This window comes from Elgaria multicarinata, chromosome 2 (assembly GCF_023053635.1).
Source record: "Elgaria multicarinata webbii isolate HBS135686 ecotype San Diego chromosome 2, rElgMul1.1.pri, whole genome shotgun sequence".
NCBI lineage: Eukaryota > Metazoa > Chordata > Lepidosauria > Squamata > Anguidae > Elgaria > Elgaria multicarinata.
This window is the reverse complement of record NC_086172.1, coordinates 146118614-146134853: the sequence shown is the minus strand read 5'-3', so window position 1 is coordinate 146134853 and position 16240 is coordinate 146118614. Positions and strand designations below refer to the sequence as shown.

At 43.7% G+C, this 16240-nt stretch overlaps 1 protein-coding gene across 1 annotated transcript in view; it reads left to right on the top strand.

Moving 5' to 3' along the window:
* The window catches only part of LTBP2 (latent transforming growth factor beta binding protein 2), a 144398-nt gene that overhangs the window by 75923 nt on the left and 52235 nt on the right, over positions 1 to 16240 (top strand). Inside the window, exon 8 of the mRNA XM_063117865.1 lies at positions 1982 to 2084. Within this exon, the coding sequence (XP_062973935.1) occupies positions 1982 to 2084 (103 nt within the window). The remainder of the gene's footprint in view (positions 1 to 1981; positions 2085 to 16240) is intronic.

Sequence of the window (16240 nt, the reverse complement as noted above, 5' to 3'; positions counted from 1 at the left end):
TGACCTACCTTCTGTCTCTTGGTCACTGTTGCATGGCGTCGTCTGAGTCCTTTGTATGCAACGCACCATGACAGTGGGCAATAATAATAATAATAATAATATTGTTACCCGCCTCTCTTTCTGCATCAAGGCGGGGTGCAACACAGATTTTATTACTGTCTGCCTGCCTGTTTGAATTTCTCACACAATATACAGTCAAATAGTCTGAGTCCAAACAGTGCTCTTTTTATAGCTACTCTGTGATTTCTGTAAGAAATTGATAAAATGGAGGGGGGGGGGAAATCTCACTCGCTAAATGAATGCCTAATTTTCATGGAATATTCATTTCCCTTGCAGCTTAAAAGGAATGTAAATTCACATGACTGAAACAATTTAGCTCTTTTCTTGACTCTTGCTGCATCTATGGAAACATGCAGTTCAGAATAATACTTGTGTATTTTCTTTATATTGCTATAGTTCACTTTTTATACAGATTTTTAGATGACCATCTGTATCTTTTGACTTTGCTATTTGGGTACCTTATTTCTGTAAACTTTTCTCCTAAGAGTCATAGGCGGATTCTACTCAGTTTGGTGGATAAACCCTGCAGTATTCACATTCAGAGCATTGAATTTGACAGCAGTTGGAAAGACTTTGTTCCATCCCAATTTTCCATGATTACTTTACTTAGCCAAGTAATCCCAAGGAATCATTCTGAAAATTTGGCCTGCAACATTTTGGCTGTGAACTCCATCAGATGGGTGAAATCACGCTCCCCTACCATCACTTCTCCGCCCCTGTTTTCGTTGCTCGTTACTTCCTCTTTTGAAAGAGGAAGTCAGCAATGTACATGAGGCCCATTCAGTCAGCCGTTCTAATTGCGCTGCTTCTCCTGCACACAGCAGGAGATAGCGACAAGTTCCGTGTTTAAAAATATATTGGACTTTCTGAAGGTTTTTTTGTTGCACGAGGAAGGCCAGAAAGGGTGGGAGGCACACGGGAGGCAGACATCATTATGAGAGGGACCTCTGAAAATCTGTGAGTGCCCAGCACCGAGCATGCAATAAAACACTAGTCTGATGGAGCTTTCAAATAATAGTTTTGGAAAAATCCAACCCAACACTCAATATTTTTCTTAAGTGCTTGTCCATTGAAAAGAGGCACATTTAGATTTTACATCTTACCTGGAGTTCTACAGGTAACTTCAAGGAAAGGTGAACCAAAGTGGGGAAGGGGCATCCTTGCACTATTCTTTTCTTGTTCAGTTGGAGCAGGGTATGCAGCTAAGCAGACTGGGTGATGGCTAAATGCCTGCTCAGGAAGCATTTTTCTCTTCCGTTTCAGTCTGAAGCCAAACTTTTTGGAATGTGAGCACTGGGCACGTGGCCATTTTGGGGGTGGACAGATGCCAGATTTGGCCTATGGACTGTGACAGCTTAATGGGGAAGACTGCAATCCAGAGGGGCTTGTTGGGAGGGAAAGAGAGACTCATTAAGTAAATGAAAATGCCTCACCACAAATGTCCCCACAAGGTCTGGAATTTGGTACCCATCTAAGTAGCTAATATATATAAGTCTGGGAACAGGCATTTGTTTTATCCAAAAGCTTTGCTTGCTGATATCATCTCTGGGTCATGCTGTGCTACTCAAACCTAACAGTAATGCCCCATATATAATACCAATTCTCTAGGTTTCCAAAGGGCAAAGACATAGGCAAGCTCTCATTTTCCTTTCTGCAAAACTGTTGACTGTCTTTAAATACATTTCTGGTCCTGCAGAGAGTATTGCTGTTTGACATAGTGTCATTTAAAGCAGGCACCTCTTTGTTAGCTGTAGTCTACTCCTCCACAAAAACTAATGCTGTTACTTCTGCTTCCCCACTATCATGGCTGGTCTAAATTTGGTCAAGAAAAACAGGAATGATTGACTGCGCCTAGTATATGACACCATCTTTTTATGGAAAGTACCAAATTCTGATGTTTCCTTTTCTCTTTCCTTTCTAGTGTGCAGACCCATTTCTTGGTCTGACCAAATACGAGGATTGTTGTGGCAGTGTGGGAGCCTTTTGGGGGGTCAGCAGGTGTATCCCGTGCCCATTGAAACCAGGTAAGTGCTCTCTAGGTGGAAATTTCTATCCGTTGCTAGTCTTCTTGTAGGAATTATCCATTTGGAACATGAAGGGGCACCAGACACATTGAGTGCCTCCAGACTAGCTCTAACACTCAAAAGGCATTGTGGAGCTATTCCGTCATTTTTTTTCTTGAAAGAAAAAAAGATGGAAGAAGTAGTGGAAAAACATGGAAGGGCTACAAATTGAAGACGATATTTAGATCTCCAGTAAGGTTTTATGAATGAAGCAGTGCAGTTGCACAGTAAAAGCCTTTCCTGGAAGCACCCATAGGCACATGGGATGGCCACTCATTTCAGGGACACTATTTCCACTTTGAAATTGATGTCTTTCCCAAATATCCTTGGGGGGGGGGGCGGAGAACATTTAATGTGGTATCCTCAATTATTCTTGCTTGGCTGTAGTGTTGGCTTAGGTGCCAGCAGGAATTGGTTTGACTTGGTTGCTGGCTCAGAGCTTTACAGTCTCCCTACATGCCACCTCTGTAAAACCCAAGGGCAGCCCGATGTTTGTTCCATCTCAGAGACCTTAAGCAAGAGAAAACTGGAAAATAACTGCCATCATTTTAGGAGGTTTGGCTGCAGTTTGGCTGGTGAGGTTGCATACTCAGCCTTATAGAATTACGGGCCTGCTTTAGATGAGAGCTTGGCAGACATTCTGGAAACAACACTACATCAAACAATTGGCAGGAATGAATCTAGAGTCCATTCCAGGGGCAAAGAAATCCAGCTCTGTGTTTTCTTTTCCCTCTACCCAAAGAGATTGATGCAGCACAACTGTAGAGGATAGTTCAGTCATTTTGTAAGGAGTGCGTGTCGTTTCCATTGGGTTATTTCGTGGTGCGCACTGGAGAAGATGTCCTATCTGGTGAATGGAGATGGAGACTGACCGAGGGTCCTTCCAAACTAGTGGCTTCTAATGCTCCCCAATTATCGCTCTTCTGCTGGAAGCAGAAGAATTGCATTTAGCTTTTCACACTTTGGGGAGTATTTTTGAAATGTGCATCCGACCATGTTCCATCCACACTATGCTCATGACATGTGTGGGCGAGGAAGCCCCAATTCTGATCAGTTTTTAAAATTTGTGCTAAAGCAGCAGTGGGAAACAGAGAAAGACCACTGAAGAAGATCTCAATGGGTCTTTCAGTACATACCTGAAAGCTGTGATAATTGGATTGTTTGAAATTGTTGCAATAGATCAGCTTTCATGCACACAGTATTAATGTGCAGGATTATCAAAGGTAGGAAAGCTTATTACATTATAACTACCACCTTTGCTGATTGTATGATTGGCACCTCCATAGTAAGAAGTTGTACATATGCCAGCATGTTTAGCAGCCCTCACTGTGTGTTCTCCATAGTTGTGAGAGAAGGGGCAGTGGGGAGGCGGCAGAGCAGAGGGAATTTGCTATGCAATGACCACAGTTCTGGCCAGCATTTAATGGTAGTAGAAATCTGATCACACGGGGTGCCGTAATGCTGAATGTCAGTGGGTAGGATGCTCTGAGAAGTAGTAGTAGGAAGACCAAACTGGTTGCAGGATCCCATGATGAAGTAAAGATGGCATCTAGTGTCACGCTAAGGCTTTGGCATGTTGACATTGTGCCTTGACTGCCACTGTGTATGCAGAAGGACAAAGCCAGGTTGGAAGTGCGAATATCTCTCAAGCTGGCTTTTGTCCTGACCAGTGCTCCAACTCCCCTACGATAAGAGAATCTTCATGGTGAGCAGCACTGCCCAGCACAAAAGCAACAGGAGAGAGGCTCAATGGTGACATCTCACTTCGGGGAATCCTCAGGCAAAGTAACAGCATGGTGCACAGGCCTCTGGGACTTGCCTGCCTGCTTTGTACAAGAAGGAGTGCCTGGCAGGGTTGGAAGCAGTCTCTTGGGTTGCTGTTGGCCCAGTGGTGCTACTCTTCCCATAACCTTGTTCAGGGAGCACACACTGGCCTTGACTGATGAAGGGCTTTCCCACATAGTCAAAGCATGCCCCAACTGCATTTCAGCTTCTGTATAATCTTTCCACCATCCCCTGGTCAACGACAATAGCAACATATTTGATAATTAGGAGGCGGGGGTAAGCTTTGAAGAGGGGGAAATAAACGAGTAACTATTCAGTACCCATCCACTCAACCTTTTACCGCTCTGGCTAGATACATGTTTAGTACAAGAGATGGGGAGGCAAGCTTCCAAAGAATTAAGGTAAAATAAAAATCAACAAAAAAATCATAATATTTACAAGACTTTGCTACAGAGGGAGAGAACCTTTGCTGGCATTTGCCCCTTTAAAAATTCTAAGCAAGTGATTGCATGGTGCAGTAGTAAAAAAAAAAGTAAGGGAAAAAAAGCACAAAGCCTCCAAAGTATATATTGAGGTGGAAGAGTTTTGACCATTAATTATATCACCAAAAATATCCAGATATTCCAATGTTATTCACACATTCCATGTAACAGTCAAATCAGTAATTAATGCACTATACTGGGTACTGGGAAAGTATTATATTTTCTCAGATGAGGAGAAAAAATATATATCTTCACAACAGACATGTAACCTTGAAGAAAGACCTGACCCTGTGCAACAAATGAATAACAAATGCGTTTAGGGTTCAACAAACTGATTGTGCAGAAATCTCTAAAATGGTTCTTGCATTCCACAAGTCAAAATCAAGCTTCAGTCTGTTAATAAGCTGCTCCCTAGTGGGATGTATGAAAAACAGCCCATGGTCCCAGGAAGGAATTATTATTATATCAGGAAGGGCAGCCTCATGTGATCAAAGAAACAACAGCTCTAATCACTCAGACTGGAAATGGACAACCAATTCTGGTCTTGCATTTGCATCACGAGCTCCCTCTATCTGGGTCATGTTTAACCAGTTTGGAGTTTGCCAAAGGAGACTGTCCTGGGTCTTATGTTAATCTTTATCCTTTTTGAGACTTGCTGAATAACAGACAAAGAACAGCCCTTCCAGCACAATGGAGCTGATGCTTGCATTAGGTTCACAGGACAACCCTGTGAGTCCAGACTACCTGTGATTTCTATCATCTCAGCTGTGATTTCTCCTCCTCCTCCTCATGTATCTTTCCTCACTGCCCCAATAATAATGGTGACATTGAGGTTTACACCTTCAGATTTGACATTGTGTTATAAACGGTTCCATCAAACAACATGGAGGGTACCTGTTGGTTGATCCATCACCTGTATGGCCGGAATTGCTTTTCCTTTAAGTTGTCATTAGCTTCTTATTTACCTGCTTGCAATATTCATACTTGCATATGACATCTCCAATGATGGCAAGTTTTAAGGGGGCAAGAAGTTCTCTTAAAGAGTTGGTTACGATCATCTTATTTAAGGCGAAAACTCCTTGATTACTATTTATTTATTAATTAAATTGATATACCGCCCCATAGCCGAAGCTCTGTGGGCGGTTTACAAAAGTGAAGAACAGTGAACATTAAAAAGTATACAAAATTTAAAACCATCAAAAATATTAAAACAACAGTATAAAACAGTATCCATTTTTTAAAAAAGTAGGTAAACTGTATAAGTAGGCAAACAAGATGTGAAGGGCTAGGATTAAGACATACGTCTTATGGTGGGGAGGGGCCACAACTCAGTGGTAAAACACCTTTCAAACACACAAAGTCTCAGATTCAATTCCTCGTATCTCCAGTTGAAGACGATCTGAGGTACCAGAGCTGGAAAAGGCCTCTACCACAAAAAAGACCACACTCTTCCTTTGGTGAAGGAAAGAGAAAGCTTTACACACAATTTTTTGCACATCATGTGCAGGTACAGTTTATAGTTTTAAAGAAGAGTGTGTTCAGTCCATTTCTTTGTATAACACTAGCAGGAGAGGGAGAGGAGAGAAAGGAAGGGGAGGAGCCTAAAGGAAGCGATCCCCAAAAAACACACTGCAGGCAATAGAGGGGCTGTTTATACGCTTTGGCTGTGCAGTGGTGCTGCCTTGGTTATACAACGCAGCAGCTGTCTTGTAGCCATCACAGGGCTTTCCCGTGAAGCTGCGAATTAAAAAAAGTCAGGGACCTACCCCAACTTTTTCGCTGAAGTGAGACGAGTACAGCACATCCTCCATCTAACCAGATGTCATTGCGTGTACTACGAGGTATAAATGCACAAGAGGGATGTAGAGTTACCATGATGGGATCTTATTGATGTGATATGAGATGTAGATCAGGCCCAGTTAGTGCTTCAAGACTGTGTTCCAGGTCATGTTCAAACACTGTAGAAATTCATAAGAAACTCCTCTTTTGTGTTTTGCTCTCTGGGGGTCAGTTTTGAGAACACTGGCTTAAAAACTGCCAAATAATTGCATGTGCCACAAGCTATGGGAAGAAACTGCATAGATACATACAGCTGGCATTACAAACACAGACCATGTTTTTTGCACATCAGATGACAGGCCTGTTCACTTTGTTGTTGTTCCCAGAGTGAGAGCTTGCATGCTCCCCATGCCTTCCTTACCACAGGGAGATGGTGATGTTTAAATTGAATGTGGAATTACACTGGACCTGTGAGATTGAGCCCTCTCCCAGTCTGAGTTCAAGTACAACGGGGTGGGGTGGGGGTATAGCAATTGAACAGGCCCTAAAAGGTATGTCTGAGGCTTTCTCACACTTTGTGTGCAACATGTGACTGTGGTTAATTGAGGGGACAGGGGACCAGGAACTGAATGTACAATCCTGGTCACCATAAATTCTGCTTTTACACTTAAGACTGAATTACCTGTTTAAACTCCACATAGGAAAATGCCCATAGAGAACTACAGACACAGTTGTGATTGTCTTTCTGCCTTACGACATGGAATAATTCAAAGAATCTAAATTAAGCTGCATATTCTTGTGATAGGTATGTGTTTCAATCCAACCAATTGGCTATCTCTACTGTAGGCAGTCTTGCAGATTCACAATCCAACTGGGCACTCACACATGCTGCTGCTGCTTCCTGCTTCCTGGTCCCTGATCCCATCCTCCTAGCCTTTCCATTTCGTTACGAAGCAGTTCTTCAAACAATATCTTTCTCGTATCACATTTTTCAAGGTTTTTGTCCTTGTCTTAGGGAAAGAAAATAGTGTGTGTTGGAAAGGGGAGTTTTGAGTATGGTATTCAATGCATTCCATGAATGGACCTCCCACTGAGTCAGCCAGAGTTGGCGAAGAGGTGGCAGATTGCCCAAATAAAGCTGGAGTCATTGAGAAATGCTGAACAATTTTACAAGCTCCACACCATTCTCTGTGCCAGAGTGGAAAACATTGTAAAAACTGAAGCCTTGCCCATCCTCACTGGGATAATGCTAAAGATGACTCAGATAACATACTGAACATAGCTAATGAAGCCTCTGAAAGGAACTTCTCCAAGGAAGTGGCTCTGTGGTGCCCTGGAGGCTGCTCAACATCTCATGCTATGGGGCAAGTTTAAGTGGGAAAGGGAGTTGATTCCATGGACATGGAATTTATGTAGTGCTTTTCATTAAGTGTGCATTTATGCAAGTCTTTTCATCTGGTGGAATTTCGGCATGATTTAGGGGTGAGTTACTCATCACTCTCTTTGGAGCAGTCCCCAAAGGTTTGGAAGAGACTCTTAATATTCTAAAAGGGCCAGCAAATTGTCTGCATTGAATGTGTACTTATTGTGTCAACTTGCTATTAGCTCAGGAGTCTTTGCTAGCAGAGTGCAGCTGGAAGTCCTTCACTAATTGTTCAACAGTGCATAGAAGCGTAACCAAGCAATTTTAATTGCTTAAATAAATTCAGTGGAGTTGCTTGAATAGAAACTTATCCCAGACACCAAAGCTGTTAGAGGCTTTTTGAGGGGATCCTTGAATCTTTGTGACTAGAAATCTATATGGCATTGTAGAATCATATTGTTGAGAGGAACTAAAAGGACATCAATTCCAAACCTCTCTTTCTCCCAAATGTCCACACAATTACCCTGTTTGAAGCCCCTGGGCATGCAAGCAATTTTAGGCCTGCTGTGAATTTAAAGCTGCAGCTTATTAAGAAAGAATGCAGTTCTCTGGGGCTCAGCGGTCTTCACTTAACTATTCAGCTGGATGGCTAACTAGCTGTCCAAGTGAGTCTCCCTCCCAGGGAAACGCCAAACTCACCAGCTTCACGTGCCTCACAGCAAGCAAACTGAATATGTGGCATAAATACACACTCAAACTATAATGAGCAGAAAACCCAGAGGCAGGTGCTTTCCTTTTCTCCTTCGTACAGTTTCCCCAGTTGCTGCTCCTGGTTGAAGCAACTGGGTCCATAGCAAATCAAGACTCTTTCTTTATCTTAGTTTTCTGGTTATAACATCTCTTTCAAATGGCTATGTTACTTTCTGAGCTTTAATATCAATAATATAATATTATTGTTTCAATAGCCAGGCACAGTAATGGATTCATGCCACTTTGAGAAATGTCAATGTCTCACCTTTTTAGTTTTTGTGGTATTGTCATTGTTTTACATTGATTTTCTATGTTTGCTTTCTCATCATGGGCTGTGCCCTGCTGTGTATTGCTGGATTGTACCTTACCCCCAATATTAAAAGACGCACATACCAGAACACAGATAGATGCTCTCTGGTGGGCCTCATCTCATGTCAGTGGGGCCCTCCTGTTTTCATGGGCCACATCAGGTAGCAACACTGTGAAGAGTGCCAAATGGCTTTGGACTGCCATTTTAATTTCCCACAATGGCCACAATGAAGTGTTCTTCTGGGACTTTTTGGGAAATTAAAATGGGAAATGTTGGCCACCATGGAAGACTGCCATTTTGATTTCCAGTTCACCCCAGAAAATTACAAGGGCAGCTCTCAGGCACAGCTAGGCAGCCCAGGAAGCTCAGGGCAGGTGTCAGTACAATGCACGGCTGCTGGGATGTAGGCACTGTAGCAGCTCCCAAAAGTGCTATGCGTTGATATTGTGCCTGTGGCATTCACAGTTACACTTCTTCAGAGATACTCAAGTTAAGCTGAATTAAACTAAACCAGGCTGAATGCCAAAGTGGCATTTATTTATTTATTTTATTTACAAAATTTGTATGCCTTTCCACTTTTGAAACAGATTCTAGAATAGTGAACATAAGAATTAAAAAGTAAAAGGTACAAAAATTAAAAGACCATTATTATACTAAAAAAACCACCGAATGCTAATAAAAACCTTAGCTGTCAGTCAAGGAATGTTTCCTGCAATACGACTCTTTTCAGGAGGTGCCAGAAACAACACAGTGTTGGCGCCTGGCTGACTTCCAGGGGCAGGGAGTTCCACAGAAAGGGGGGCACCATGCTGAAGGGCACCTCTCTATTCGGCCCTGGTTAGGCCTCATCTAGAGTATTGTGTCCAGTTCTGGGCTCCACAATTCAAGAAGGACGCAGACAAGCTGGAGCGTGTTCAGAAGAGGGCAACCAGGATGATCAGGGCTCTGGAAACAAAGCCCTATGAAGAGAGACTGAAAGAACTGGGCATGTTTAGCCTGGAGAAGAGAAGATTGAGGGGAGACATGATAGCAGTCTTCAAATACTTAAAAGGTTGTCACACAGAGGAGGGCCAGGATCTCTTCTCGATCCTCCCAGAGTGCAGGACACGGAATAATGGGCTCAAGTTAAAGGAAGCCAGATTCCGGCTGGACATCAGGAAAAACTTCCTAACTGTTAGAGCAGTGCGACGGTGGAATCAGCTACCTAGGGAGGTTGTGGGCTCTCCCACACTAGAGGCATTCAAGAGGCAGCTGGACAACCATCTGTCAGGGATGCTTTAGGGTGGATTCCTGCATTGAGCAGGGGGTTGGACTCGATGGCCTTGTAGGCCCCTTCCAACTCTGCTATTCTATGATTCTATGATTCTATGAAGGCTCTTTTCCTGGTGGACTCCAGTTGGGCCATAGGCCCATGTGGAACCACCAGGAGCATGCCCTCTAACAACCTTGGTGATTGGGCAGGTTGGTAAGGGAGAAGGAGCTCTCTCGGGTATCCTGATCCCAAATTGTCTCATCTGTCTCAAAGTCCAACATTTCAGCAAGCCAAGCACTAGACCAATGACCATTCCTATGGTCTCAAAAAACATGGACTATCACAACAGCCCTTCCCACTTTCTCAGTCATTGCTGCTGCAAATTCTAAACGAGCATCTTGGGTCCCTTCTGTTCTCTACTCTACGTGTTTTTCTCTCCAAGTAATAGTATCTTTTTTCACTTGCTGGAACCTGTCTTTGCTCCGCTTTGTCATCTGTAGGGCAATTCACTGTTTTCTGACAGCGATACCTGGCTCAGTTCCATTGCCTTGCTGTCAGCAATGGATCACAATCCCCCAAAGCAGTTCTGGTGGCCCCCTACAGAGATTAACTGTGACTGTTGAACCGATTTCTAGTAAGCAGCTATTTCAACGGGCCGCTCAGCAAGCCAGCGGTGTTGTTTGTAGCTACTCATCATTCACAGCAATGCCTCTGTTCTGGCTTCTGTTAGCCCTCAGGCCTTACTCTTTCATATGCAGCTGCCTCCACTGATGTAAGGCTCTTGGAGCACTGTGGCAGACAAGTAGCCTAGAACTATATGCATCAAAGTGTGCGGCAAGCACACAGCATATTTGCAAACAAGTTCTTCTAAATGAGAGCTTGGTGCCCTGAGGGCTCCTGAGGAATGGCATGCACACATGCAGCATCTTAAACACCTTGGAAGCTGCCTTGGACAAGATCCTTACACCCAATTCAGAATCTGCATTGAATCTGCAATTACCTATCCCTGTCCAAAGCTCTTTCTTGAAGGTGGTGGAAAAAACCAACTCGTTTTTAATTCATAATTTGCATGTGAATGTACCTAGGGAGGTTGTGGGCTCTCCCACACTAGAGGCATTCAAGAGGCAGCTGGACAACCATCTGTCAGGGATGCTTTAGGGTGGATTCCTGCATTGAGCAGGGGGTTGGACTCGATGGCCTTGTAGGCCCCTTCCAACTCTGCTATTCTATGATTTTATGATCTCGCTCAGGCTCGGATAATAAGACAATTTAACATCAGAAAGTTCACAGAGGAAAAGTTTCCTGTCCCCAACTTCCTCCTGCAGTCCCCTGTGCTCCCAAAACACCTGTCCAGAGGGTCGGGTGCCCTCTTGGACGATATGGGATGGGATACAAGGAGCTGCTGAGGGTAGTGGGGATCTTCCCAAATTTTGTTTGGTTTTGAGTTATTTTCCATCCGTACCTTTCCATCCAGAGGCACCTTCAGCTGGGAGAGGAGGACATAGGAAACTTTCCATCTGTGAACTTCCTTAAGCTGTTACTTTAGCTTAGGATTCAAGCCGCTGTGATCAACACAAATTCAGAGTGAAATCTTATGCATTCCCGCCTAGAGAGCTTCGGCTATTGGGTGGTATTAAAATGTAATAAATAAATAAATAAATAAAATGTTTAGACATAAATAAAGTTTTACTGGGAATTGTAGGACTTTTTTTCTGGCTAAACAGGGATAGGATCGCACCCTTAATGCATTATTTTGCCCAACTTATGAAGTAGAGAGGTCCAGTGGTTAGGGCAATGCCTTAAAAATTAGAAGTCCAGCAGTGTCAGGGACCTGAATTGACACGGCTTAAGATAAGATACTGCTCATGTTGATGTCTTCGTTTCATATTCTATAATTTCTCTATTGGGGATGGATTTTTTTCAAATGGATTTAAGTAAAAGTTACATATTTACCCAGTTCACACAATCATGCTTGTCCACCATGGCTTGTTTTTGAATATTCAAGCCATAGCTTGTCATGTCATCTGAAGCTGGGCTGCAGGGGTTGTTCTAGGGTTATGCAAGGATGATTTAACCCTCACACAACACCTGCCACCTGGGTTTGGATGTCACAACAGGCCTGGGTGCAGCTTGAATATACAAAATGGCTCCGAGTATGCTCGTCAGCCCACTGTAGCTTAGCCAAGGTGGCTTATTTGATCATGCAAACCAGCCCATTAGGTCACAGGTTTGGACTCAAACCCTTCAGTGTAGCTGCTGCTATAAGTCAAAGGAAAACAATAAGGATGAAAAGGAACATGACATTATTAATGGAAGATGCAGGCTCATTAGTTATCTGAAATAATCACGATGTTAGTTTTGTCCAATTATAAAACAACAAGAACCAAAGCAATCAAGGAAGAGGATTGTAACATTTATTGTAAATATGACAGCCATCACAAAGAAGAGCCCATAGAAAAATGCTTCCAGGGGATAAATGAATTCCAGACTGTAGGAATTGAGTGCAGTTGTTTATTTCAATTCGGTAGCTTTGCTTTCTGTTAAACTAATGATACAATATATGGAATCTTTATGGCAACTTGAAAGCTAGCTTGATGGACTTCAGTGAACTATCTTCTTTCTAAAGATTAAAAGAAATGCTATATTTTCATGAAGGTTAGGCCGTTTCTACAGTTGCCTCCCCCCCCCCGGATCGTCCTGAGATCATCCCTGTGCATTCAAATGACACACAATCCCTTCATTTTCCTGGGATAATCCTTAGGTGTAGAAAAGGCCTTACATACTTGGAAGACCTGTGTCTCAAGTTTAAGACCCTGAATGTTGTATTTTCTCCCTTCCCTCCAGGGCTCTGATTGTGCCTAACCTCCCAATAAAATGACCAATCTGTTTCTGTCAGGCAGCCCTAATTTGGGATCACCATTTGCTTGCAGCCATAATAGAAGCTAGCATGGCACTGAATTTGACCCTGGGGAAATGGGTTATTCTCCAAATAGTGTGAACGGAGTCTTGGTCTTTGGCCACCTGCAGATCACTGGCACTTAAAGCAAAGCCTACTGTTCATAAATCTAGTAATAAAGCTAGGCTCAAAGGTTACATCATTTTAACCCTTAGCCAAGTTCTTCAGGCAAGCCTGATATCCCACTTTCTCTCATGAAGGGATCTCTCAGCTGCCTGCTCGTCTAAGTCACATTTCTCTTTCTGGAGAGAATTATAAACAGGCACACACATAGTGAGAAGCCCTAATCCTTTCTGGCTGCCTCTACAGATTCAGTCACCGACTGTGCTTATTCAGAGCATCTGACTCATTTTCTTTGAGTGGCTCTTCTCTTTCCTTACTCACAGTCAAGCCACAGGGTCAGACGATCATAGAATCATAGAAGTTGGAAGGGGCCTATAAGGCCATCGAGTCCAACCCCCTGCTCAGTGCAGGAATCCACCTTAAAGCATACCTGGTAGATGGTTGTCCAGCTGCCTCTTGAATTCTTCTAGTTTGACAGAGTCCACAACCTCCCCAGGTAACTGGTTTCATTGTTGTACTACTCTAACAGTCAGGAAGTTTTTCCTGATGTCCAGCCGGAATCTGTCTTCTTGTAACTTGATCCCATTGTTTCATGTCCTGCACTCTGGGATGAATGAGAAAAAATCCTCTGTGTGACAACCTTTCAAGTACTTGAAGAGTGCTATGCTATCATGCCTCCCCTCAATCTTCTCTTCTCAAGGCTAAACAGCTATTTCAGTCTCTCCTCATAGGGCTTTGTTTCCTGATCATCCTCGTTGCCCTCCTCTGAACAGTAAAGGGCTGGAGATCAAGGAAGGCGCAGCAAGGTGACACTCCCTCGCCAGTTGTCATCACTAGGTGATATCATCCGCCTACACAAAGCATGTCGTAGCACAATGTCAGCAGTACATGAGCGGTTTATGCCGGATCGGTTGTCTACCCTGAAAGCTCTGCCCACATGTCAAAATGTGATTTAACACCCCCAAAGATCAGGAGATGATCTTGGGTTCTAGTATTATGACATAGGGAGAAAAACTTCTCTTTCACTACTTTTTCCACATCATACATAATTTTATACACCACTGTCACGTTTCTTTACTCTCAAATAGCCCCAACTGTTGTAAGCTTTCCTTGTAGTGTAATTGTTCCAGCCCCTTGATATTTTGGTTACCCTTTTCTGCACTTTCCCCAATATTCTTTGGTTAACTTTTTCTGCACCTTTTCCAATTTATAATATTCTTTTTGTGATGTGGCAACCAGAATGATCTAATGGCCATGGCATGACTTGTTTCTGAATAAAATCTGCATAGAATTGTGCTGCACGTTAACCATCCTACCTTCACTCAAGCTTTGCCCAACATTTCCTTCAAAAACTATTTTAGTTTATTTCAAAACACGGCACTGGAGTTTTTCTGGAATTTATTGGCTTGCTTAAGCTCACCTATAAAAAGGTTTTGAGAAGTTTAATTGTGCATGTTGCCAGTCATTTTAAAAAAAACCATAGACCTATTTTAAGCAACTATTTAAAATTCTCTAGAGTTTGTCAGGAAACCATGTGTAGCCAAGGCTGTGAGAACCTTGTAAAAAAAAAGAAAGAAAGAAAACGGGAAAGGTAATAAATGAGCCCTGGGCTGTTACACCAGCACCTAATCAGGAGCCTGTGTCATTCCTTCCACTTTCATTTCCCTCATCATATGCCACTGGAGCCAGCGGGGTGGGGGGACATAAGCAGAGAATTTAAGAATGGCAGTCACAGGTGGTGTAACTGCACAGTTTTGGCAACACCTGACCTTAACAGTAGTTGGAATCTGTCAATTATTTTAGACTCTTTCTTGCAGGGTCTGGGTGAATCTCATACTTCTTGTGCATATCATTTACATTTGGGAAAGCATCTGAAACAAGCACTGCTGCTGGAAAGTTCAGAACTGCTTTTATGGGCCCACCCTTCTTTGGAAGAGACTTAGGGACTGTCTATACGTGACGAAAGACCCGGGGTGGGTGCGTGGTGGTGCAGGGTCAATTACGCAGAAGCCGTGTGCAGACACCCCAGGGCCTTCCCTCGAAGCAAAAAAGTTGGGGGTTATCCCAACTTTTTTGTCTGGAGCACAGTGAGGATGCCTCATTGTCATCTGTCGCAGCTGCTCTGGGGTTGCATCGGAGGCGTGGCCGAACAGATGACGAACCCTGATTGGTCGCCATCCACCCAGGCAGGGGGGAGTGAGTGAGCTGGCGAGGTGAATGGCTGCTAGAACACCCTGCACTGCCTCCGTGGGGAAAAGAGTCTCCCTTTTGCTGGGGTGAAGGTTCTCCCTTCACCTGGTTTCAGTCCCCTCAAGGTAAAGGGGGAAAAGCCAGGGAGGGATGGCAGCTGCAGCAGTGGCAACAGCTCCCCACTACCATGATCCGTATAAACCCTGTGCTCGCTCCTTTGCATGAGGATAATGGGGTGCAACCCTGTAGGAGTGAACACACAGAGTTTTGGGGGAATGCGGTGCCAATTCAGCACCATGAAGATACCCCCTTCTAGAGCATCTCTACATTAAGGGAAATCATGTTGTTTACCTGGGGGTGTTGTGCTTTCTGGTTCTTTGGCGTGATCGTTATGGGCTGCACGGGCTGCATTACATGGGAAGAGAGGGGCGAAAAGGGGGGGGGAAACAGCAGACATGGTGGGAGGGAGAGCCTCCCTCTCTCCTTGGCATGTGTGCACAGGAGCGGAGGGGCAGGGACAAGTCATGTGCTGTAAGTCTACAACCCTTGGCACACTTACTTGGGATTAAGCCCCATTAAACACAATGGGACTGACTTCTGAGTAGACACATGGGGAACCACTAGCACAAACTAACAGAATGAAGAAGAAAAAAATTAAAAGAATCACAAGCACAACTCTACTCTAGCATAATGAAGGGTCTCTCTTCCTTAGGAGTAAGCCAGATCTGCTTCCCTTTGTTGCAGCGAGGCATTTTACCCTCTTCTCCCTCTGATAGGATAACCATCTGGAAAGGAGGACAGGGCTCCTGTATCTTTAACAGTTGAATAGAAAAGGGAATTTTAGCAGGTGTCATTTGTATGCATACAGCACCTGGTGAAATTCCCTCTTCATCACAACAGTTAAAGCTGCAGGAGCCCTGCCCTCTTGGCCAGATACAAAAGAGGTCAGAACTCCTGCAGCTTTAACTGTTGTGATGAAGAGGTAACTTCACTAGGTGCTGCATGCATAGAAATGACACTAGCTAAAATTCCCTTTTCTATTCAACTGTTAAAGATACAGGAGCCCTGTCCTGCTTTCCATATGGTTGCCTTGGATAGCAGGGAAAGTCCTTCCTTGGCAGGTTTATAGCACAATGTGAGATTTACACACTGCTGATTTCGTGCTATTAGGGGTTTATTCCACCTTA